The sequence below is a fragment of the Bombina bombina genome, chromosome 4 (assembly GCF_027579735.1).
Source record: "Bombina bombina isolate aBomBom1 chromosome 4, aBomBom1.pri, whole genome shotgun sequence".
Lineage (NCBI taxonomy): Eukaryota > Metazoa > Chordata > Amphibia > Anura > Bombinatoridae > Bombina > Bombina bombina.
Window position 1 is genome coordinate 247,704,187 of NC_069502.1, and position 26,148 is coordinate 247,730,334.

The following is a 26,148-nucleotide window of genomic DNA, read 5'->3' on the forward strand; positions in this document are numbered from 1 at the left end:
AACACTAGACTATCAATAAATTAATTAAACTACCTACAATTACCTACAATTAACCTAACACTACACTATCAATAAATTAATTAAATACAATTGCTACAAATAAATACAATTAAATAAACTAGCTAAAGTACAAAAAATAAAAAAGAACTAAGTTACAAAAAATAAAAAAATATTTACAAACATAAGAAAAATATTACAACAATTTTAAACTAATTACACCTACTCAAAGCCCCCTAATAAAATAACAAAGCCCCCCAAAATAAAAAAATGCCCTACCCTATTCTAAATTACTAAAGTTCAAAGCTCTTTTACCTTACCTTAAAGTTCAAAGCTCTTTTACCTTACCAGCCCTGAACAGGGCCCTTTGCGGGGCATGCCCCAAGAAATACAGCTCTTTTGCCTGTAAAAAAAACATACAATACCCAAGCCCCCCAACATTACAACCCACCACCCACATACCCCTAATCTAACCCAAACCCCCCTTAAATAAACCTAACACTAAGCCCCTGTTTCAATGCGAATACTGTAACTCTCTGTAGTCTCATGTAACGAATACCTCTTGTTATATGTACTGTTTTCTTTTTGCTTAAGAATAAAGCTTTTGAAAATGAAAAAAAAAAATTTGCTTCACATCAGGTTGCTGCTAAGGAAGGGAACTAGAGGAGACAGAATTTAGGGGCCATTTACTAGTCACCATGGCAACCTTGTACTCAGTATTTATTATCCCCTGTTTGACATACATATTCATACTAGTAAAAAGTCACTTTTTCAAAACCACATAAATTTAGCTTATTGGTTAGAAATAATCAAATAGTCAATAATAATATTATCCCCCAGCAGAAGAATTGAAACTCTTCAATTTACAGTTTTATATCTGATAATTTTATGGAGTAAAAGGCAGGGCCTGTGCTGGTAAATACAGTATGTTAATTATAGAGTTCCCAGTAAGACTATGAAACTAGACGGATACATAGATAATTTAATTAATGAGTCAGTATATTAGTAAAAACATTTATGTGGTACCGTTGTAAGTATATAGCTGTACTTAAACATCTAATATGCACATTAAGTATACACTTTGCTGTTGGCACAAAATTTTAAAACGATAGACAGTACTGCAGTTTTTACAGTACTACAGTATACAGCTTCTTGTAATTTTGTAATGAATATACAATGAATATGGTAGTCAGTAGATGCATGCTGTGTGCTACTGTCTAAAATACTCATTCATTTACTCTAATATAATATTTTCATAATTGTGTTAAATAAAGGGTAAATCAGGGGTGTCACATGATTTTCAGGGGCATTGTGAGATTTGTTCCATTATAACCACCTTTGTCCTGCCGCAGGTTACTTCCAAGACTTGCTAAATAAGTCAGAGAAGGTGCTTCAGGAAACATTTCCGAGCCTATATGGGGACATTTATATCCAAAATGGAAAGATTTTCAAAGACTTGTACTCGGAGCTACGTCAGTATTATCGCGGGTCTGGAATTAATCTGGAGGAAGCATTGACTGATTTCTGGAGCCGCCTTCTGGAGCGAGTGTTTAAGACACAAAATTCACAATTCACTTTCTCAGACGAGTATCTGGACTGCTTGGTCAAGCAATATGAACAACTGAAGCCATTTGGAGACATCCCGCGAGAGATGAAGCTAAAGGCGACCAGGGCATTTATTGCTGCTCGATCCTTTGTGCAGGGTCTGAGTGCTGCTGCTGACATTGTCAAGAAAGTCACTCAGGTATGTGCTCCAACAAAATCTGGACAAAACATATATCTTCAAATGACTATACATTGATAGGTATGTTTGGGTACCACACGTTTTGTTTTGTGGCCACTTTTATTTAACACGCATTACTTGTTTAAATTAAAGAGACATGAAACCCAATTTTTTTCATTTATGATTTAGATGGAGCATGTAGTTTAAATAACTTTCGATTTTATTTCTATATTTATATTTCATTAGCATTCAGCTAGCTCACAGTAGTGCATTCTTTAAAAGGACATTAAACACTAAATAAATGCTCGATAGAATGATGCATTAAAATAAAAGATTAGTCTGAGAATAACATGTAGATATATTTTTTAAAGTTTCATTAGCTGTTTAAATATTGACAAAATAAGTATAAAATTTTAGTGTCTATAAAACAATGGGAGCTACCATGGTGTAACTTAGGTTACCTTATCTGCTGTGGCCAATTAGAGACCGTTATAAATAGGTCACTAGAGTGTGCAGCCAATGGCTGTGTGAAATATAACAGTGTTCTCCACTTCATTTCTAACAGGAACAGCTCACAATTTCAGAATAGAATTACAAGAAAAGGGGACAAAATAAACAATGAAAGTATATTGCAAAGTTGTATATATGTAGTTAGAATCAGAACTCGGCAGGTGACCACTGAGAGAGATTGCCATTATCTAATGTTATAGCTCCATCAGCTGGTAACAGCCGTTTGATTCATTTTGCATCTTATCAGTCTAACAGGTGTGCGATTTGGAAGAACAAAAGTGGTGTGTGATGACAAGGAGACTGTTTTCTTTTATCATTATCAAAGATAATACTCATTGATCAATCAACACATATCTTCACTATGTCCTGCCCTCTTTTTTTCATTTCATACAGTTAAGAATGTTCCTTTGTTGCAGATCATACCTAGTCATCTACTGAATCTTTGCATCTTTATCAGTTTCAGATACACTTTTAAAATTTCCACTTTACTTGCCGAACATTCTCTTCCTTCTTTCATGACAGTATCAGTATTAGTGACATTCTGTAATAACGTGGCCTAGAACATTGCAGTTCACGTGTACCTCAATCTTTCTAACCCAGGGTTATAAAAGTGAATACCTTGGAGGGATGGCAGCAAACCCGATTTTAAGGATATCCCTGTGGGAGCAAATTCAGTGTGCTTACACATACATATCCAAATATCTGTTCTGTCTCCAGCTCTAGAGGGTAGACGTTGTTGAACAATGTCAGTGTTTTATAAATGTTTCTAACTTGACTGCCATAACTATTTATTAGTCTTCAGCACTGCAGAACTTTTCAACATACTGTTCACTAAATGCAAACCATTCCAATGTGTTCTGCCTTCACAGGTTCCCATGAGCCATGAATGTACACGCGCAATCATGAAACTGATGTACTGTCCACATTGTCGTGGCTTCTCCAGCACAAAAATATGTTATAACTACTGCTGGAATGTTATGCACGGCTGTCTGGCCAATCAGGCTGATCTCGACTCAGAATGGAGAAATCTTATTGGTAGGTTCCAATCACACGCCTGTTTTAGTCATTGTTCACATGGTAACTCTCCAGCTTGAACCAGAATGTAATGTATTCTTATATCTTCTATCCAGTTTATTTTGATGTTGAATGTTACAAAGGAAATTATGTTTTCCATCCATGTATTATTAGGATTATACAGGATTAAACAGATGAGTTTGAATATTATGTTATACAATTCACCTCAGTTTGCAGACACCAGATATATAACTTGTGTTATGATTTAATCCATCTATTTGGAAGTAACATATAATGTAAGTAATCTTTAATTAATGTGTGTTTTTCTTTGGTTAAGTATGGTTTGAGCATAATTTTGTTTTGCTTACGTAAGTGAGTTTATAAAAGCTTTTAGAACATTAGTTTTGTGTGTAATTACAATGCAGCATTAACTACTATAAGCAACTTGTTTTTCTTTGGGTCTATTATTTCAATGAGTACCTCTTAGAACAGCAAAAACGCATTTTAAAAGGTGTGGTTATACCAAGGCTATTTTTTTTTTTTTTTTTTTTAAAAGACAAAATTATTTGTGCATTCAATCTATCATCTCTCCTGTCTGATGACGTTTGAGTTTGAGCAGAAAATGAGCAAAAATTCTACATAGTATAAAGTATATATTAAATAGATGTAGTAACTTCTGAAGCTATAATATAATTACCATTGCCAGACTTGAAAGATGGGGACGGGCAGAGAAAGCTTAATTGACAGAATTATAACTATAAAGCTAGTATCTAGCAAGTTACGTAGCTGACATTTTTGCATGATCTATAGTGGGTCGTCTAATTTATTACTGATATATTATGTATTGCTACTTTACACTTTAAAGTAGGTGCCTAGGTTACACTTCCAGTCAAACGTTTGACACAGCCACTCTTAAAGGGACAGTCAACACCAAAATTGTTATTGTTTAAATTGATAGATAACGCCTTTACTACCCATTCCCCAGCTTTGCACAGCCAACATTGTTATATTAATATACTTTATAACATTTAAACCTCTAAATGTCTGCCTGTTTTTAAGCCACTACAGACAACCTCTTATCAAATGCTTTTTTTATTAGCTTTTCACAACAGGAGGCTGCTAGTTCATGTGGGCCATATAGAAAACATTGTGCTCACACCCGTGGGTTGTGGATGACACTGCACTAATTGGCTGAAATGCAAGTCAATAGATAATAAATAAAAAGTCATGTGATAAGGGGGCTGTCAGAAGAGACTTAGATACAAGGTTATCACAGAGGTAAAAAGTATATTAATATAACAATGTTGGCAAAACTGGGGAATGGGTAACAAATGGATTATCTATCTTATTAAACAATAAACATTTTGGAGTTGACTGTCCCTTTAATTATTTTCATATTTTTTTTTTTTAGAATTATACAAGGTTATCAATACTATGAAACAACACAATTTGAATTATGCAGTGACCAAAAGTGTTAAACAAATCAAAACTATTTTATGTTTAAGATTCCTCAAAGTAGTTAGCCTTTGCCTTAAAGGGACAGTCAACACCAGAATTGTATATACAACTCTAGCTGAACACAAGTGTCAGCTCTAGGGGGCGCAATGCAGATGACTACTACAATAATATAAAGGGTTCTAGATTAAAATACCCAAAAAGGTGCAATGTCTAGTACATGTCTAGTACATACCAAAAAATCTATATGACACACATGGACTAATGCCCTCTAGTGGTGAAAAACTGTCAAAATGCATTCTGATTAGAGGCTACCTTCAAGGTCTAAGAAATTAGCATATGAGCCTCCTAGGTTTAGCTTTCAACTAAGAATACCAAGAAAACAAAGCAAAATTGGTGATAAAAGTAAATTGGAAAGTTGTTTAAAATGACATGCCCTATTTGAATCATGAAAGTTTATTTTGGTCTTGACTGTCCCTTTAATAACAGCTTTGCACACTTTGAGCATTCTGTCAACCAGCTGCTTGCGGTAGCCACCTGAGATAGACTTGATGGAGTTCCCATATATTCTGGACACTTGTTAGCTGCTTTTACTTTGCTCTCCAGCTTAACTCATCCCAAACCTTTGCTATTAAGTCACTGTGTGCCTGGAGGCCAGGTTGTCCGGTACAGCACTTCATCACTCTCCTTTGTCAGATAGCTCTTACACAGCCTAGAGCTGTATTTAGGGTCACTGTCATGTTGAAAAATAAATGCCAGCCCAACTGACCTTTAACTGAACAATTATTTGGTAGTGATGCTGGGTAAGGGAACAGTAAAGCCCTTAAGATTTTAATATAAAATGTATAGTTATGTTTAGTAAAATAACTTTGCTATATCATTTCATTAGTTATTCTGACCATTTTCTTTTAATTTAGTTCTGAAAATGTCTATTTCTCAGAAACGTAAATGCACACTGTAAACTTCTCAAGGCCAATCCTGCTATATAGATTTCCCTAATCAGCTTCAGCAGATAACAACTGAAAAACAATGCAGTTAATACTAAAGTTATGACCACGGCTAGCCTTGTCTTCTACAGATGCAAGACTGGATTGCTTCCCCCATATAAGGCATGTGGGGGGGGGGGGGGGGAGTCTGGCTATTTAAAATCAATTGCCACAAACAATATGTTCATTTGTTTTAAAAGTTATATGTTATTCTACAACAGGGCAATCTAATTACCTTGCAATTACAAAGTGTTTATTTTATTTGTGTGCCCCCAACTCTGAATAAATCGCCAACAGTGTCATTAGCACCTCCCCCCTCCTATGTTTCATGGTGGGAATCACACATCTAGAAATCATCTCTTAAATCAGGAGATATAGTGGCTGCAACCAAATATCTCAAATTTGGACTCATCAGACCAAAAGACAGATTTGCACTGGTCTGATGTCCAATGTCTGTGTTCCTTGGCCACATCTCCTATTCCTATTTGTCACCTTCTCTATTGGCTCCTCTGTAGCAATTCTGATTTGTGCAGTCCCCTCAGAGCAGTTGTTGTTGAGATCTGTCTCCTGTTTGAACTCATTGAAGAATTTATTTAGTATCAAATCTGAGATGCTGAAAATGAGTGATTTCTGAGGCTGCTGACTCAAATAAAATCATCCTGTGCAGCAGACATCATTTGTGGTCTGCTTTCCTGTGGCAATCCTCGTGACAACTTCCTTCTTCATAGTTGTTAATGTTGTTTTGCTGCTGCACTTCAAAGCTCTTGAAATGTATTGGACTGTTGTTTATCTATGGCCTTCTACCAAAAGGGCACACTACTTATTAGCATAAGGGGTTAATCAGAAAAGAAATTCCACAAATTAACTTTTAAAGTAAACAATTTACCATGTTTTCTCTTCAAATGATGATTTAATCCATGTGATTCAGCTTTTTCACTTCTACATTTCACTGATGTTTTAAATGAAACCAAATCGTTTAGGGGACACTTAAAAAAAAACCCCATTTTTTAAAGCAAACATTTTGTAAAGAAATGCAACATAGGCATTACCTTTACAATTTATATTTTGTTTACAAAGCTAATTTCAAGCATTTAATTATAAGCCTTTAGATCAAAAGGATTTTAAGATCATTAGTGAAATATATTTTCTGGTATTTCCAAACTTTTGACTGGTAAGGTATGTAACTGCTATTTTTACCTTCACCACTTGACACTTAGAGAGGCATGTGACCTATCATTAGAAAGAGGAAGTTCTCCATATTCACATGAAGAGCTTTGTGGACATGTGAATGATTATTCTAAAGATGTTTTAAACAGGTTACAGTACCATTATAGTGAATACAATGACACACTCTAATTCATTAAAGCATATAAGTTTAGCACTAGTTACCCTGTGACTATAAGTATTTAACCTCCTCAAAGATGTTAAACACTTAGTTAAAGGGACACCGAACCCAATTTTTGTTCTTTTGTGATTCAGATAGATCAAGCAATTTTCAGCAACTTTCTAGTTTACTCCTATTATCAATGTTTCTTCATTCTCTGGCTATCTTTATTTGAAAAAGAAGGCAGCTAAGCTTTTTTCTTCGTTCAGAACTCTGGACTGCAGTTTTTGATTGGTGAATGAATTTATCCACCAATCAGCAAGGACAACCTAGGTTGTTCACCAAAAATGGTCCGGCATCTAAACTTACATTCTTGCATTTCAAATAAAGTTACCAAGAGAATAAAGAAAATTTGATAATAGGAGTAAATTAGAAAGCTGCTTAAAATTTCATGCTCTATCTGAATCACGAAAGAAAAAAATTGGGTTCAGTGTCCCTTTAAAGTACCACTTGGGAGTAGCTGTGAACTATTAGTCCTGTACAGGAAAGGCCTGTGAACCAATCAGCAGCAGTACTCTCCCAGCATTTTTACATCAGGCACATGATAACCTGAGGATTATGTGACCATTCACACAAAATAGGGTTTGCAAGGGTGCCTTTTTGTAAAGATCTCATCTTTAAGATCAGAGTACAGACATTTGTCCTGCCCCCATTGTAGATGTCCATGCTCTAATGGAAACCTGCACTAAGGATCATTTAGACATTTCCAAGAGTGTGTTCTATGAGTCTAAAACATGTTTGGGTATAAATCCAAGTGGCCATCACTTTACAAGGATAATGTAAAGCCATTTTTTAATTATCTCTTTCAAACTCAGTTAGTTTTGATTTGTCAGTTTCCTAAATTCAGCATGTGCAGCTGTAAGTGGAGTTTGAATGCTCTTTAGAAAATAAGGAAAAGATGTTCTTGTAAACTCTTAAACAACATTTGTAGTTACCGAAATTAGGAGCAGATCAATTATTAATATCATCAATTAATTATTTATGTCATCAATAATGCATCATCTTCAACAAGAGAAAGACATGTCTGTTCTTTTTGCATAACTGATATCTAATAGTAACTTGAAAGAGCAGTGTTATATTATGTTCACACACGTTTAGTTCTGTAGCACATATTAAACTCAACATTAACTTTTTTTCTCTTAAAATTGCACCTTACCATATGTAAATTGGCAAAATTAATTAAAATAAAAAGCAAACCCATTCACAATGTGGTTATTTATACATAATCATTAATCATCATTATGTATTTTGCCTGCTTTGTTGTAATTTTCCTCTGGAAATTGTGATTTTTCCCACTCCAGAGAGGCTGTGGCGCATCCTGCAGAAATCAAACACGGAGTCCCTCAACATTTTGTACAGCGATTGTTAGATCAGTGCAGGAATTCAATAATATATTTCCCTAGTTGGCCACAGAAGAGGAAATAAAATAAAAAGACAGATGATTTTAAAGGGTTATATCTCTGGACAGAAAACATTACAAAAATATTATTAGTTCTCTTTTTTATTGCAACAGTTTAACAATATAGTAAACAAAGCTGAATAAATACATCAAGAAACGTGTACAGTATTTCCTAAAATTACAACTACTTTGTCCATTCCTACACCCCAATTAATTAAAAGGGTAATAATAAGCGGCACTTCCTTTTCCTCACACCCTGTACTATCCCATTTAAAGCATATTAGTACTTTATTATAACAATTAAATCAGCTGTATGTATTCCTTCCTGTTACATTTTCTTTGATCAGACAACACATATCCAGAATACAACACCAATTCAGTTTTCAGGAGCCTTGATTATTTGAATTTAACTTTTTACAGCTTCTTACATAACTCTAAAATCTATACATTTCTCTACCCCTATTTCCCAATTACTATCTGAGGTTCGCTTTATAACTTGCAAACACACACAATTAAAATTGAAATATGAAATATAAAATGTAATTTAAATTTGACCAAAGTCTATAAGTTACCAAATAACTTGTAGACATGTACATAAATTTGAAAACAAATGGTGAGTATGGCCGCGGGCGACGGCATTTCGGCTATTTTTTGCACCAGATATATTAGTGTTAAAGTGCAAAACACAAACACCAGTACAAATCCAGATATTTCTGGGATGCACTTTAACAGTTATATATAAATAGCGTTGAAAATAGCCGCTGACCGCATGCCGATTTATGCGCACGCCTAATAAGTAGGCTACTTTTATTATGTGCTAATGGCTGCTGGGTCATTTTTACATATGTGATGTCACTAGAAATAGCACCTTGAGTATCCCACTCATTCTAGCTATCTTATAGTGAAATATGTATTTCGGGCTTAATATACAATAATGATAAAATAATTGCTAATACCTAAGTAAAGTTATATATTACCCAAACTAGAAAAGTCTCAGTCAAGGGACTGATCATTTTACAGATTTTCTAGGTTGGATAATACAGGCTGTATCCTTTATTCCAGTGTTTGCAATGATATTGTTTAATTGGTTTGATAGAATATTTTATTTATTTCATATTTTATTTAAAGGGATATTAAACACTTTGATATTGTATGTATAATGTTTAATTATATAAAGTTAAAAAAAACTTGTATTGCTTATTTTCCCTCCGTTCCTTACTATTTTATTCTAAAATTTGTTTTCTTTCCAATGCCTGTTAAAAGTATAGACATCAGACTAACACTGCTATAGTTTACACATTGGTCATTGCTTGCACACTCTAGTGACCCATTTGCAACGGTCCTTAATTGTCCTCAAGCAGGGAAGGGAATATACTGCAGAGTGCAATTTTAAGTGACTTTTCCGTTTACTTCTATGACCTAATTTGCTTCATTCTCTTGGTATCCTTTGTTGAAAAACATAAATAGGTAGGCTCAGGGGCAGAAATGCTGGGAGCTAACTGCTGATTGGTGGCTGCACGTATATGCTTGTTGCTTGTTGCCCTTTGCGCACCTGATATATTCAGTTAGCTCCCAGTAGTGCATTGCTGCTCCTTTAATAAATATAAAGAGAATGGTTCACATTTGATAATAGAAGTAATTTGGAAAGTTGCTTAAAATTGTATAATCTATCTGAATAATGAAAAAACTAAATTGTGTTTCATGTCCCTTTAACATTAATTTCTTTAATATTTAAATAACAAACACTGTCTTAAAAATGCATCTGCATATTATTCTCAGGCTAATCTTTGCTTTTATTCTTTCTAGTATTTATTTAAAGCCAGATTAAAAGTGGCGTGTTAGCAGTTATGCGAAAAGGGGTTTATCACGGGTGTTTGCGCACGTCTGGTTTACCGCTCTTATTACAAATTGAAAGTAAACGATTTACCCTATAATGATTATCGCATCCTAAGAGCTCTGGTTAGCTGTTTCGCGAAACAAAAAAGTGCCACAAAACATTTAAAAGTACAGTTACACTCATAAAAACAATATTGCACAAAAAAGTTATAAGGGCTCAAAGATATGAGATCTCAGGTGTTAGAAAAAAAAGGCAGGCAAAGGGCTTTAACATATACATACATATACATGTCTAAAGATGTATGTGTGTGTGTGTATATATATATATATATATATATATATCATCAGAAAAAGACCTTGCACTCGCTGGATTTTTTAACAAACTTTTTACTTGGCAAAATTAGTGACGTTTCGGGGACAGTGTATCCCCTTCCTCAGACAGTGAATGCTTCAAACATTAGTGAATTTATACAAACAAACAAATAACTCCTCCCCCCAATTAGCAAGAAAAAACCGCCAAAAGTGTTGCTATGGTGACCATATGTCACAAAGTGAACATCATATATAACGGACCAGGTTCGCTAACCACAGGTCATTCATCAGAACGGCTCTTAAGAAGGGCTCTAGTGATCAACCTGTGGCCCGGCATTTCGTGGAGAAAGGCCATGGACTCCATGATCTGAGATTCACCCTAATTGATCATGTCCCCCCATTAAGGCGGGGGGGGTGATAGGGATACACTTCTCCTACAAGTTGAGGCTAAATGGATCTTTCGTTTAAATACCCTGCAACCACATGGACTCAATACTATGTTTGACTGGCATTGTTTTTTGTAAATTAGATCCAGCCCTTATGGATATCTGCCTTACTGATCATGAGAGTCCATGTTATCCTGACTTACCTACCTGAGAGTCCACACTCTATTCGATGTTTTGTTGGTTACTAGCTTATCTTTTATTCCCTTCTTGCTGTTCACTTTCTATTCTGCTTCACTTTTGGTTTGTTGATACTTTGTCTTTTTACTGTCTTTTTCTCTATTTCTTTTTTTCTCTCTCATCTCTTTTTTCTTCTTTTCTTTTCTGTTTTTCTCTCCCCTTTTTCTTTTTTTTTCTTCCTCCTTTTTTTTTTCTCTTTTTCCCTTCTTGTTTCTCCTATTTTTGTCCTATTGTCTTTTTCTGTCTTTGGTGTCTATTCTTATTTTTATTCTCTTCTATTTTCTATCTCGTATTTTTCTTATTACGTTTTATCCCATTTTTTGTTTTTGTTTTATTTATCCCTTATCACTATATTTATAGTTTGTGTTTTTCATTCACCATCTGGTTTATTATTTTTACTCTTTGGGGTGTTTGGGTACTTTCTCTTGGGATGGTTCATGGGCTGTGGGGTCTTCCATCTAAGATCACCTTCTTCTAATGGGCGGTGCTACCGTGTATCAGATTTGTATATACCCCCCATCATGGTACACTGTATATATTGTATAGTAACTGTACAGTAGTGGTATAGTCCCTGTAGCAGCGCCCACTATGAGTGTTGATAGATATGCTCTTTAGGGTTCAGTGTATGATATTAATATACCCCTATCATATTACGGCAGGACTGTCATGCTGTATATATTGTGATTATCTTTATAGTAGTGGTATAGTCACTGTAGCAGCGCGCACTATAAGTATTGTTTGATATGTGTTATAACAATGATAGGGTTCAGTGTTCTGGTGCTGTTAATTTACGCTTAGTAGTTAATTTGCTATAGAATATCGTTGACTTGTTTCTTTGTTTCTGTTTGGATCGTTGTGACCCATCGCCATGGCAACCCCAACCGCAACCCGGGTGATTGGTGCATCGCCACACACGTGATCGGCCGATGCACTTCCGGGTTTGCCTGTCTTTCCTAGTGCGGGTGCAGTTGCGGTGGCGTGGTACACGGCGATCGGCATTAGAACTGTGTTTGTTTGCAATCATGGTAGGTTGTGAGTTTGTACATATATGTACTTTGTGCCTGACCACCTAGGTAACAACACATGAGGCTTTCAATATTGGTTGGCTCCCCAGATAATAACGGTTATAAGGGGTACGTCGTGATTACCATAACTGTGGAATGTTAATTTGTTTACCATGTTTGTATTGCTATAGGTCTTTTAATATGAATATTTGCACTGTCACAGCATTGATCGCTTATATTACATCCTATATATGATGTTCACTTTGTGACATATGGTCACCATAGCAACACTTTTGGCGTTTTTTTCTTGCTAATTGGGGGGAGGGGTTATTTGTTTGTTTGTATAAATTCACTAATGTTTGAAGCATTCACTGTCTGAGGAAGGGGATACACTGTCCCCGAAACGTCACTAATTTTGCCAAGTAAAAAGTTTGTTAAAAAATCCAGCGAGTGCAAGGTCTTTTTCTGATGTTATATTTAATTCCACTAGCACCCTGGTTGCTGCAAGTAAGTGAGAGTGCACATCTTTGCTAAACATATATATATATATATATATATATATATATATATATACAGTATATTTCTATATACATATATCTGTATATATCTATACCTATATCTAATCGTCTGTATATGTATGTATGTATGTATGTGTGCGTATATATATATATATATATATACATACAGTATATTCCTATATATATATATCTGTATATATCTATACCTATATCTAATCGTCTATGTGTGTATGTATGTATATGTATATATATATATATATATATATATATATATATATATACACCTGTATATATATATATATGTGTCAATATATATTTGTGCAAAATACCATCAGATATATGTAGAAATATGTATTAATGACTAAATAGAACATATTAGGCTATGTGAAGAACATTGGAATGTGAAATATTCACATTTTCATGTCGGGTTAGCGCACATGAGAATATGCGATCGGGTTTACACACGAGTAGTGTGTTTCCACTTTTTTTTTGCTCCGATTACTTCTATGGGGGAATATGTTATCTCGGGTGCGATATTCTAAGTTTGGCTTTTTACGTGCATCAGGCGGGTGCACGTGTGAAAACAGTTTACTTTCAACTTGTAATACGAGCGCTACCCAATGTGCACAAAAAGCTTACTTCTAGCGGATTTGGTGCTCGTGCAGGAGCGTTAAACACCGCTCCACTTGTAATCTAGCCCTTTGTGTTTAATGTCACTATAAGTGTTTATGATTACATTCTAGCATTTAGTTACACTATAAATATATAATTTGCTATAAGATAGATAACTAGTGAGTGGAGTACAGTGTGTTATTTCGGTTTATAATCTAGATTATGGGTATTTATTTTTCACATATATTTGCTTATGTAATGTGCATAATTAACCGTGTATGACTGTACTTGCAAGTTATAACCTGACTGAGACTTTCTCTGTTCTATCAGAGTCGCTGCTTCTGGTGGCAGATAAGTTTAATGGCGCTTCCGGTTTAGAGAGTATCGTGGCAGCAATACACATAAAGATCTCAGAGGCAATAACTCACATGCAAGAGAACAAAGAAGTGATAACAAATAAGGTGAGCTTGTTAGTATATTTATGTGTCTAACATATTACTGTGCAGATGGAAAGCTGAACGCCATGCTCATGCAGTCATATAATAATAATTGGATACTTGTATAGCGCACAACTTCGAACTTAATCAACTCGCGGCACTGATAACAGGTATTATTATTACCCAGCTTAATGGTACTCATATGACTATGCTATCATTGTTAAAACGCTATTTGTAGTGCATTAGCTATGGTTTTCCTGGGAGTGTTTTCTTGCTTTGTTATAATGATAATGCAGTCACATATTTTTTGTCATTCATATGAAAAAGCAACCATTAAACATGTTAAAAATGTAGTTTTAAATAATAATAAAAAAAGGTTAAAGGGACATGTTACTTAGCATAAATGTATCCTTGAAGCATTGTTAAACATTTTTTATTTTTATTTTAAACTAAGATCAGCTCACCAGAGTTTAAAAGAGTTTGTGAGAAATTATCATTCAGCCACTCTTTTTACTTTTAACTTTATAGTGAAAAAAATCTCAAGATTTTATGGTCATTTTCTTTAAACAAACTGACTGTGTCTGCACATGCCAGGTGCACGCTCCCGTGTAAGCCCCAGGGCAAGGATCCTTATTGGATTTTTAAAGTTCCTCTACAATGGGATGTGGCTATTGAGAAGATTTTGAAGTAAAATAGCTTCATTTTTTTTTAGAGATGTTAGTGTGATATTTTCTAGTCTGCTAGAAAGATATGCTACATCACTTTCAAGTGATTTTATTTATATGGGTAACATGTCCCTTTAAGCAATAGCTCAGACACTAAAGTAAAATTAACAGTAAGCGTATATTTGTACAGAACTAATAAATAGATATAAATTATTTGCTGGCAGCACGGCTTTGTTGTTGGAGAGGAGCACACAACTGCTAATCTGACTAGAAATAAATGGCTTATTCAGAACATGAGAATGTATTAAAAAAATACTAAATATATCAATAGCCACTTTTACATAAAAGAAAAAAATATATAGTGATACCCTTAGGTTCATAAGCTTCTAATTCCGAGCTGTGCTAATCCATTTTTTGCTGTACAAGGTTGTTTGCAATAGCATCTTATAGATAATATGCTCCATCTAAACCTTTAAAGTGAATGTTGTGTTCTTATTGAGCTAGAGCTGTGTCTTTGTTATATTTAGCATTATTATAAATATATATGAGATAGTAGTCTGTTGCCTTTGTGCTTTGAAGCTCTCGTATAGATTGTAGTAAAACCTGTGCTGTAAAACTCAGTATAAATGCATCTCTCCCAAACCACAGTCTACATTTTCTACACAATGTAATAAAACCATAGCACGTGTGCTGTTGCATTGTAGGGTTCGGACATAATGGTATTTAATATTTTAAGGATGCATTAACCTGATGGTATGATTATACATTTTCTGGATTTCAAGCACATTTGTGCAATCTTGTTTTGGTATTAACCCTTATTTCTCTTGTTAAGTGTGTTCAGTCCACGGGTCATCCATTAATTATGGGATATATTCTCCTTCTCAACAGGAAGTTGCAAGAGGATCACCCAAGCAGAGCTGCTATATAGCTCCTCCCCTCACATGTCATATCCAGTCATTCTCTTGCAACCCTCAACAAAGAAGGAGGTCACGAGAGGAGCTGGAGTTTTTACTTAATTATTCTTCAATCAAAAGTTTGTTATTTTAAATGGCACCGGAGTGTGCTGTTTTTCTATCTCAGGCAGTATTTGGAAGAAGAAACTGCCTGCGTTTTCTATGATCTTAGCAGGCGTAACTAAGATCCACTGGCTGTTCTCGACATTCTGAGGAGTGGGGTAACTTCAGAAAATGGGAATAGCATGCGGGGTCTCCCGCAAATGAGGTATGTGCAGTACAATATTTTCTGGGAATGGAATTGACTAAGAAAACACTGCTGTTACCCGTATGATGTAAGTACAGCCTTAAATGCAGTAGTAGTGACTGGTATCAGGCTGATAAATGTATGCACAGTAGAGTTATTTTCTAGGGACTAGAATTTGACTGAAAAAATACTGTTAATACTGATATAATGTGTGAGCCTTAACTGCAGTAGAAGCGACTGGTAGCAGGCTTAGTAATAACTTTACACAGCATCTGAAATGTTGTTTTTTAAAACGTTTACTGGCATGTTAATCGTTTTGTGAGGTACTTTGGTGATAAAATTTTTTGGGCATGATTTTTTTCCACACGGCTAACGTATATTTCTGCATAGAAACCGTTATATCAGGTCTCCCACTGTTGTAATAGGAGTGGGAGGGACCATTTTTAGCGCCTTGTTGCGCAGTTAAAATTCTAGCACAGTCTTCCTGCTTCTTCCTCTTTGATCCAGGACGTCTCCAGAGAGCTCAGGGATCTTCAAAATTCGTTTTTGAGTGAGGTAATCAGTCACAGCAGACCTGTGACAGTGTGTTTGACTGTGATAAAAGCGTTAAATCTTAATTTGATATCCGTTTTGGGTACTGAGGGGTTAATCATCCTTTTGCTAATGGGTACAATCCTCTGCTAATTAATACATTTAAAGAATTGTTGACTGAACTAGTTCTTTGTTATTCAATTGTGTTTTTTAAAAAAAGCGCTGCAGCGTTTTTTATATTGCTTGTAAACTTATTGAAGTAATTTCCAAGCTTGCTAGCTTCATTGCTAGTCTGTTTGAACATGTCTGATACAGAGGAATCTGCTTGTTCATTATGTTTAAAAGCCGATGTGGAGCCCAATAGAAATATGTGTACCAATTGTATTGATATTACTTTGAATAAAAGTCAATCTGTACCGATAAAGAAATTATCACCAGACAACGAGGGGGAAGTTATGCCGTCTAACTCTCCTCACGTGTCAGTACCTTCGTCTCCCGCTCGGGAGGTGCGTAAGATTGAGGCGCCAAGTACATCAAGGCCCTTACAAATCACTTTACATGATATGGCTAATGTTATGAAAGAAGTATTATACAATATGCCCGAGTTAAGAGGCAAGCGCGACAGCTCTTGGTTAAGGACAGAGCCATGTCTGAGAGAGCCATGTCTGATACTGCGTCACAATTTGCAGAACATGAGGACGGAGAGCTTCATTCTGTGGGTGACAGTTCTGATTTGGGGAGACCGGATTCAGAAATTTCAAATTTTAAATTTAAGCTTGAGAACCTCCGCGTGTTGCTAGGGGAGGTGTTAGCGGCTCTGAATGATTGTGACACAGTGGCAATCCCAGAGAAATTATGTAGGCTGGATAAATACTATGCGGTACCGGTGTGTACTGACGTTTTTCCTATACCAAAGAGGCTTACAGAGATTATTAGCAAGGAGTGGGATAGACCCGGTGTGCCTTTTTCCCCTCCTCCGATATTTAGAAAAATGTTCCCTATAGACGCCACCACACGAGACTTATGGCAGACGGTCCCTAAGGTGGAGGGAGCAGTTTCTACTTTAGCCAAGCGTACCACTATCCCGGTGGAGGATAGCTGTGCTTTCTCAGATCCAATGGATAAAAAATTAGAGGGTTACCTTAAGAAAATGTTTGTTCAACAAGGTTTTATATTACAGCCTCTTGCATGCATTGCGCCTGTCACTGCTGCAGCGGCATTCTGGTTTGAGTCTCTGGAAGAGGCGATTCGCACAGCACCATTGGATGAATCTTTGAGCAAGATTAGAACCCTTAAGCTGGCTAATGCTTTTGTTTCGGATGCCGTAGTGCATTTAACCAAACTTACGGCTAAGAATTCCGGATTCGCCATACAGGCGCGCAGAGCGCTATGGCTTAAATCCTGGTCAGCAGATGTAACTTCTAAGTCTAAACTACTAAACATTCCTTTCAAAGGGCAGACCTTATTCGGGCCCGGCTTGAAGGAAATTATTGCTGACATTACTGGAGGTAAGGGCCACACCCTTCCTCAGGACAGGGCCAAATCAAAGGCCAAACAGTCTAATTTTCGTGCCTTTCGTAATTTCAAGGCAGGAGCAGCATCAACTTCCTCCGCTCCAAAACAGGAAGGAACTACTGCTCGTTACAGACAGGGTTGGAAAGGCAACCAGTCATGGCACAAGGGCAAGCAGGCCAGAAAGCCTACTTCCGCCCCTAAGACAGCATGAAGACAGGGCCCCCTTTCCGGAGACGGATCTAGTGGGGGGCAGACTTTCTCTCTTCGCCCAGGCTTGGGCAAGAGATGTACAGGATCCCTGGACGTTGGAGATTATATCTCAGGGATACCTTCTGGATTTCAAAACTTCTCCTCCACAAGGGAGGTTTCATCTGTCAAGGTTATCAACAAACCTAGTAAAGAAAGAGGCATTTCTACAATGTGTACAAGACCTCTTAGTGATGGGAGTGATCCACCCAGTTCCGCGAACGGAACAGGGTCAAGGGTTTTATTCAAATCTGTTTGTGGTTCCCAAGAAAGAGGGAACTTTCAGACCAATCTTAGACTTAAAGATCTTAAACAAATTCCTAAGGGTTCCGTCGTTCAAGATGGAAACCATTCCGACCATCCTTCCCATGATCCAAGAGGGTCAATATATGACCACAGTGGATTTAAAGGATGCCTACCTTCACATACCGATTCACAAAGATCATTATCGGTACCTAAGGTTTGCCTTTCTAGACAGGCATTACCAGTTTGTAGCTCTTCCCTTCCGGTTAGCTACGGCCCAGAGAATTTTTACAAAGGTTCTGGGCTCACTTCTGGCGGTACTAAGACCACGAGGCATAGCGTTGGCTCCGTACCTAGACGACATTCTGATACAAGCGTCAAGTTTTCAAAATGCAAAGTCTCATACAGAGATAGTTCTAGCATTTCTGAGGTCGCATGGGTGGAAAGTGAACGTGGAGAAGAGTTCTCTGTTACCACTCACAAGGGTCCCTTTTCTAGGGACTCTTATAGATTCTGTAGAGATGAAGATTTACCTGACGGAGTCCAGGTTATCAAAGATTCTCAAAGCCCATCAGTAGCTCAGTGCATGGAAGTAATCGGCTCAATGGTCGCGGCAATGGACATAGTGCCATTTGCGCGCCTACATCTCAGACCGCTGCAACTATGCATGCTAAGTCAATGGAACGGGGATTACTCAGATCTGTCCCCTTTGCTAAATCTGGACCAGGAGACCAGAGATTCTCTTCTCTGGTGGTTGTCACAGGTTCATCTGTCCAAAGGAATGACTTTTCGCAGACCAGATTGGACGATTGTAACAACAGATGCCAGCCTACTAGGCTGGGGAGCAGTCTGGAATTCCCTGAAGGCTCAGGGATCGTGGACTCAGGAGGAGAGACTCCTCCCGATAAACATTCTAGAATTAAGAGCAATATTCAATGCTCTTCTAACTTGGCCTCAGTTAGCAACACTGAGGTTCATCAGATTTCAGTCGGACAACATCACGACTGTGGCTTACATCAATCATCAAGGGGGAACCAGGAGTTCCCTAGCGATGTTGGAAGTCTCGAAGATAATTCGCTGGGCAGAGTCTCACTCTTGCCACCTGTCAGCGATCTACATCCCAGGCGTGGAGAACTGGGAGGCGGATTTTCTAAGTCGACAGACCTTTCATCCGGGGGAGTGGGAACTTCACCCGGAGGTATTTGCTCAACTGATTCGCCGTTGGGGCAAACCGGATCTGGATCTCATGGCATCTCGCCAGAACGCCAAGCTTCCTTGTTACGGATCCAGGTCCAGGGACCCGGGTGCGGTGCTGGTAGATGCACTAGCAGCCCCTTGGGTTTTCAACATAGCTTATGTGTTTCCACCTTTTCCGTTGCTACCTCGACTGATTGCCAGGATCAAACAGGAGAGAGCATCAGTGATTCTGATAGCGCCTGCGTGGCCACGCAGGACCTGGTATGCAGACCTAGTGGACATGTCGTCCTGTCCACCATGGTCTCTACCCCTGAGGCAGGACCTTCTAATCCAGGGTCCTTTCAACCATCCAAACCTAATTTCTCTGAGGCTGACTGCTTGGAAATTGAACGCTTGATTCTATCAAAGCGTGGGTTTTCGGATTCGGTTATTGATACATTAATACAGGCTCGGAAACCTGTTACCAGAAAAATTTACCACAAGATATGGCATAAATATTTATATTGGTGTGAATCCAAGAGTTACTCATGGAGTAAGGTTAGGATTCCTAGGATATTGTCTTTTCTACAAGAGGGTTTAGAAAAGGGCTTATCCGCTAGTTTGCTAAAGGGACAGATTTCTGCTCTGTCTATTCTTTTACACAAGCGTCTGGCAGAGAATCCAGACGTCCAGGCTTTTTGTCAGGCTTTGGCTAGGATTAAGCCTGTGTTTAAAACTGTTGCTCCTCCGTGGAGCTTAAACTTGGTTCTTAAAGTTCTTCAGGGTGTTCCGTTTGAACCCCTTCATTCCATTGATATTAAGCTTTTATCTTGGAAAGTTCTGTTTTTGATGGCTATTTCCTCGGCTCGAAGAGTCTCTGAGTTATCTGCTTTACATTGTGATTCTCCTTATCTGATCTTTCATTCAGACAAGGTAGTCCTGCATACTAAACCTGGGTTTTTACCTAAGGTTGTTTCTAACAGGAATATCAATCAAGAGATTGTTGTTCCATCGTTATGTCCTAATCCTTCTTCAAAGAAGGAACGTCTTTTGCATAATCTAGACGTGGTCCGTGCCCTGAAGTTCTACTTACAGGCAACTAAAGATTTTCGACAAACTTCTTCTCTGTTTGTCATTTACTCTGGACAGAGGAGAGGTCAAAAGGCTTCGGCTACCTCTCTCTCTTTTTGGCTTCGTAGCATAATACGCTTAGCCTATGAGACTGCTGGACAGCAGCCTCCTGAAAAAATTACAGCTCATTCCACTAGAGCTGTGGCTTCCACCTGGGCCTTTAAGAATGAGGCCTCTGTTGAACAGATTTGCAAGGCTGCAACTTGGTCTTCACTTCATACTTTTTCCAAATTTTCCAAATTTGACACTTTTGCTTCTTCGGAGGCTGTTTTTGGGAGAAAGGTTCTACAGGCAGTGGTTCCTTCTGTTTAATGTTTCTGCCTTGTCCCTCCCATCATCCGTGTACTTTAGCTTTGGTATTGGTATCCCATAAGTAATGGATGACCCGTGGACTGAACACACTTAACAAGAGAAAACATAATTTATGCTTACCTGATAAATTTATTTCTCTTGTAGTGTGCTCAGTCCACGGCCCGCCCTGTCTTTTTGAGGCAGGTTCTAAATTTTAAATTATAACTCCAGTCACCACTGCACCCTATAGTTTCTCCTTTCTCGTCTTGTTTTGGTCGAATGACTGGATATGACATGTGAGGGGAGGAGCTATATAGCAGCTCTGCTTGGGTGATTCTCTTGCAACTTCCTGTTGGGAAGGAGAATATATCCCATAAGTAATGGATGACCTGTGGACTGAACACACTACAAGAGAAATAAATTTATCAGGTAAGCATAAATTATGTTTTTATCATTCAGTAAATCAACAGTATCCTGGTGTGGTAGAATGAGATCCGTAGAATAATTAAATAATGGCATAGTATTTGAGTAAAAACAAAGCTCTACATTAACCACATATAGGCCTCTAGTTATCAAGGTCTGGCGGACCTGATCCGACACTGCGGATCAGGTCCGCCAGACCTCGCTGAATACGGCGAGCAATACGTTCGCTGTATTCAGCATTGCACCAGCAGCTCACAAGAGCTGCTGGTGCAACGCTGCCCCCTGCAGACTCGCGGCCGCCAGCAGGGGGGTGTCAATCAACCCGATCGTACTAGATCGGGTTGTATTGTGGCGATGTGTGTCCGCCTGCACAGAGCAGGCGGACAGGTTATGGAGCAGCGGTCTTTGTGACCGCTGCTTCATAACTGCTGTTTCTGGCGAGCCTGCAGGCTCGCCAGAAACACGGGGCATCAAGCTCCAATCGGAGCTTGATAAATATGCCCCATAGTCTGCACGCTTGTAGTCAATAATTCCAAAATATAATTTTTTTTCAAGGTATTTAAAAGCTGTGGAAATCCAAAAAAGACCAATAAAGGTGCAAAAACAGAGGAGAGGAGGCGGAAAGGAAAAGCTGCTCAGGATGACAAATCTACAGTTGTAGCCATGGATAACCTGGTTTGTGCTTTTTCTTATTTATTCATTTCCATATCTGTGTTTAAAGGACATCAATTATCTCTTACCTCTGTGTAACAATGGTGCTTACCCACACTCTTTGGGAGGCAAAAAGCACATTCTGTAACCTGCAAATGCTGCAAAGCAATTAGCTGCTTTATGCAATTTGGAAAACCTAGGTTACAGATTTTGCTTTTTGGCCTCTCTAAGTAGTGTGGGACAAATCACAAATATTTCACAAAAGCAATGTATTTAATGCCCCTTCTAATTAAAACATGCAGAATATGAATCTGCATTGCACATGTTCCCAAATGACAGCACAGCTGCTAGTGAATTATCAGCTACATTGCAGGATCGCTGTAGGCCATGCAATCTAAAGCAGAGGATGCAGTAACAGGTTATTGTTATCCAGTTCCTTCTGATCTTAAAGAGCTGGGCACATGGACTAGTGACGCTCAGCCTAGGGGAACCACAATATAACAGGTCATCCGTCAGGTGCTTTTAGATGTGTATATAGGAGGATAACTTCCCTCCTGCTCCAGTGGCTAGACAGACCCTGCCCTTGAAGTGAAACAAGGTACTCCGTGGTTTTTGTATTGAACACTTATCTTTGGTCTTACCCTTTGTGTTACTTAATACATTTCTTTACAATAAGCAGTATATCGTTTCATGTTTCCTTTTGTATCCGAGTCATATATTCTGGGAGTTGTATCTTTTGGTACTGCTCACATTAGCTTTTTGAAACTCACGTCTGTAGGACAATTGTTGCCAGATAAACATAAATACAAGAAAGACTGGGGAATCTTTATGGCACTTTGTACACATCCTTGTGCTTCATGGTATCTGGGTGTAAAGTTCACATAAACCTGTGTATGAATCATAGGTATGTTGTGTATGTTACAGAGGACAAAAGAATTTGCAGAGTTCATGGGAATTCTTTAATCCCTCTTCAGTCAGATATGTTTAAGGTGGAGATTTGTTTATCTACAATGGGTATTAATGCTGTAAAATAAATTTTTATAGCATATATCATAAAATAATTATTATAAGCAATGCACTGTTTTCCAGAGAGAACAAGTCATCACTAATCGTAGGCAGCACAGAGGATTACTATTAATATGTGTATAAATTGCTTACATAATCCTCAGTAATGTAATGTGTACAGCACATATGTAGTTGGAAATGTTAATAATCATACGTACTATACACTGAGTTTGACTGTGTGTCTGCACATATGAGGGCTTTTTAATTGTATGGAGTTCCTGTAAGTAGAGATGTTATACTGTATATGTTTAATATATAGCATAACATGTACAAAGTAGGGTTTTCTATGAGTCAGGCTATAATTTGCTACTAGATATATTTTCTGTTATATTAATGTACTCTTTAATGGTGTCATGAATAAATAGGTAGGGTGTTTGTCTGCATAAGAAAATAATGAAGAACTGTATGTAGGCTGAGATATTAAACAAGGTTAGATATGCAAATTAATTTATGTCTCAATGCCTAAAGAGATTGTTATCCTAGATTAGAAAACTCACAGCAACCTAGAGAATTGGAGAATTCATAAAGTTTTGTACCTACCCCTCGTCAAAGCAGCAAAATTCAGCTCATGCTTTCCCTTTGGGAAGGGTGAGAGGGGAACTCACCCAGGGGCCCCACGCTTTGGGGGCCTCGCAATGTCATGGGGTTTGCGGTATGAAAAGGTACATCCTGTATTTAGTTTATGAAGAAATGTTTATAGTATCAGGAGTTGTAATATATATTTCAGGACAGGGGTGTGCCATATAGGGGGCACAACATACAGGGTGAGGGGAATGAGGTTAGTGGACTGAGGGGCCACACAAATTCTAAGGGTGGCCCTGGTTCAGCTCCATTGAATTTCTAATAGGGGACATGTGGAATTAAAGGGACATAATACCCATATGCTAAAGCACTTAAAAGAGATAAAGCTTATATGTTAAAAGCTGACAAGATGGCCTCTATTTAACATGGGCTGAACAGACAGGGGTCAACATCTCTGCCTCTGTCCGTCTGGCATCATTGCAATGCCTCCCCCTGCTTGCTTATGGCTAATCTTGCGCGAGCAAGGGCTGTCAATCAGAAATGCCCAGGGGAATTAAAGAACACCACTGTAAAGTTGGCATTATGGCTGCAGGCTTCACAGCTTCTTAAATGGAGCCCGATATCACCTGAACATCTCTGTGGAAAAAAGGAAGATATTTTACCTCAAAATCTTTTCAGTTGCTCAGAGTGAGTGCATTCTAAGCAGTTATCCTGTGGCTACTGTCATCTTCATGGTGACAAAAAAACTAAAGCATGAGGTGTTTAATGTCGCTTTAAGTGAATAGTCTGTAAATTATATGTAAATTATATATAACAGAAAGAAGAGGAAAATAGATTTAGTAGTAGTAATAAGCTAAATTAAGTAAACAGAAATATTTCCGTCGCTAACGGATACAGTTTCATGTACTAAAGCAAAGACTTTAAACTTGCATTCCGTAATTGTTTTTAAAAGGCTTTCTTTGCATGTCAGTTTTGCTTTTATTCACTTTTAATATTTTCTGCTGAAACACAACCTCTCTAAATATTTGTGTGCTTTTCTGTAGGTTTTGGATGTGAAAGGAAAACTAAATGACATTCTAGACTATTGGGTTTCTCTGCCAAGTATGTTCTGTAATGAAAAAAATACTGCAGGGCCAGTAAATGATGACAAGTGCTGGAATGGATTAACCAAAGGACAGTAAGTAATCTGTGCAGAGTAACGCTTATGCAGACATATAAAACAAACCTGAGTACTTAACAGTGTAAAGTCCTGGGAAATAACCCTATAGAGCATTGGTATTTTTCATCTTCCAATCAGCACTCATTTCCTGTACTGAAATGTTTAATGCAGACTTATTTGATGATAAAGAGAGTGTATCAATACATACATCTATATATCTATTTATCTACCTATCTGTTTGTCTGTTTATCTGTCTGTCTGTCTGTTTATTTAGCTTTCTATTGTCTATCCATCTATCTAGATCTATTTATTTATCAATATCTATCTGTCTGTCTGCCTGTCTATCTATCTATCTATCTATCTATCTATCATCCATCTATCTACAGGGAGTGCAGAATTATTAGGCAAGTTCTATTTTTGAGGATTAATTTTATTATTGAACAACCACCATGTTCTCAATGAACCCAAAAAACTCATTAATATCAAAGCTGAATAGTTTTGGAAGTAGTTTTTAGTTTGTTTTTAGTTATAGCTATTTTAGGGGGATATCTGTGTGTGCAGGTGACTATTACTGTGCATAATTATTAGGCAACTTAACAAAAAACAAATATATACCCATTTCAATTATTTATTTTTACCAGTGAAACCAATATAACATCTCAACATTCACAAATATACATTTCTGACATTCAAAAACAAAACAAAAACAAATCAGTGACCAATATAGCCACCTTTCTTTGCAAGGACACTCAAAAGCCTGCCATCCATGGATTCTGTCAGTGTTTTGATCTGTTCACCATCAACATTGCGTGCAGCAGCAACCACAGCCTCCCAGACACTGTTCAGAGAGGTGTACTGTTTTCCCTCCTTGTAAATCTCACATTTGATGATGGACCACAGGTTCTCAATGGGGTTCAGATCAGGTGAACAAGGAGGCCATGTCATTAGATTTTCTTCTTTTATACCCTTTCTTGCCAGCCACGCTGTGGAGTACTTGGACGCGTGTGATGGAGCATTGTCCTGCATGAAAATCATGTTTTTCTTGAAGGATGTACACTTCTTCCTGTACCACTGCTTGAAGAAGGTGTCTTCCAGAAACTGGCAGTAGGACTGGGAGTTGAGCTTGACTCCATCCTCAACCCGAAAAGGCCCCACAAGCTCATCTTTGATGATACCAGCCCAAACCAGTACTCCACCTCCACCTTGCTGGCGTCTGAGTCGGACTGGAGCTCTCTGCCCTTTACCAATCCAGCCACGGGCCCATCCATCTGGCCCATCAAGACTCACTCTCATTTCATCAGTCCATAAAACCTTAGAAAAATCAGTCTTGAGATATTTCTTGGCCCAGTCTTGACGTTTCAGCTTGTGTGTCTTGTTCAGTGGTGGTCGTCTTTCAGCCTTTCTTACCTTGGCCATGTCTCTGAGTATTGCACACCTTGTGCTTTTGGGCACTCCAGTGATGTTGCAGCTCTGAAATATGGCCAAACTGGTGGCAAGTGGCATCTTGGCAGCTGCACGCT

At 37.8% G+C, this 26,148-nt stretch overlaps 1 protein-coding gene across 1 annotated transcript in view; it reads left to right on the plus strand.

Moving 5' to 3' along the window:
- The window catches only part of GPC1 (glypican 1), a 169,176-nt gene that overhangs the window by 101,367 nt on the left and 41,661 nt on the right, over positions 1-26,148 (plus strand). Inside the window, exons 3-7 of the mRNA XM_053709863.1 lie at positions 1,350-1,741; positions 3,100-3,265; positions 13,704-13,834; positions 21,787-21,906; positions 24,513-24,646. Of these exons, the coding sequence (XP_053565838.1) occupies positions 1,350-1,741; positions 3,100-3,265; positions 13,704-13,834; positions 21,787-21,906; positions 24,513-24,646 (943 nt within the window). The remainder of the gene's footprint in view (positions 1-1,349; positions 1,742-3,099; positions 3,266-13,703; positions 13,835-21,786; positions 21,907-24,512; positions 24,647-26,148) is intronic.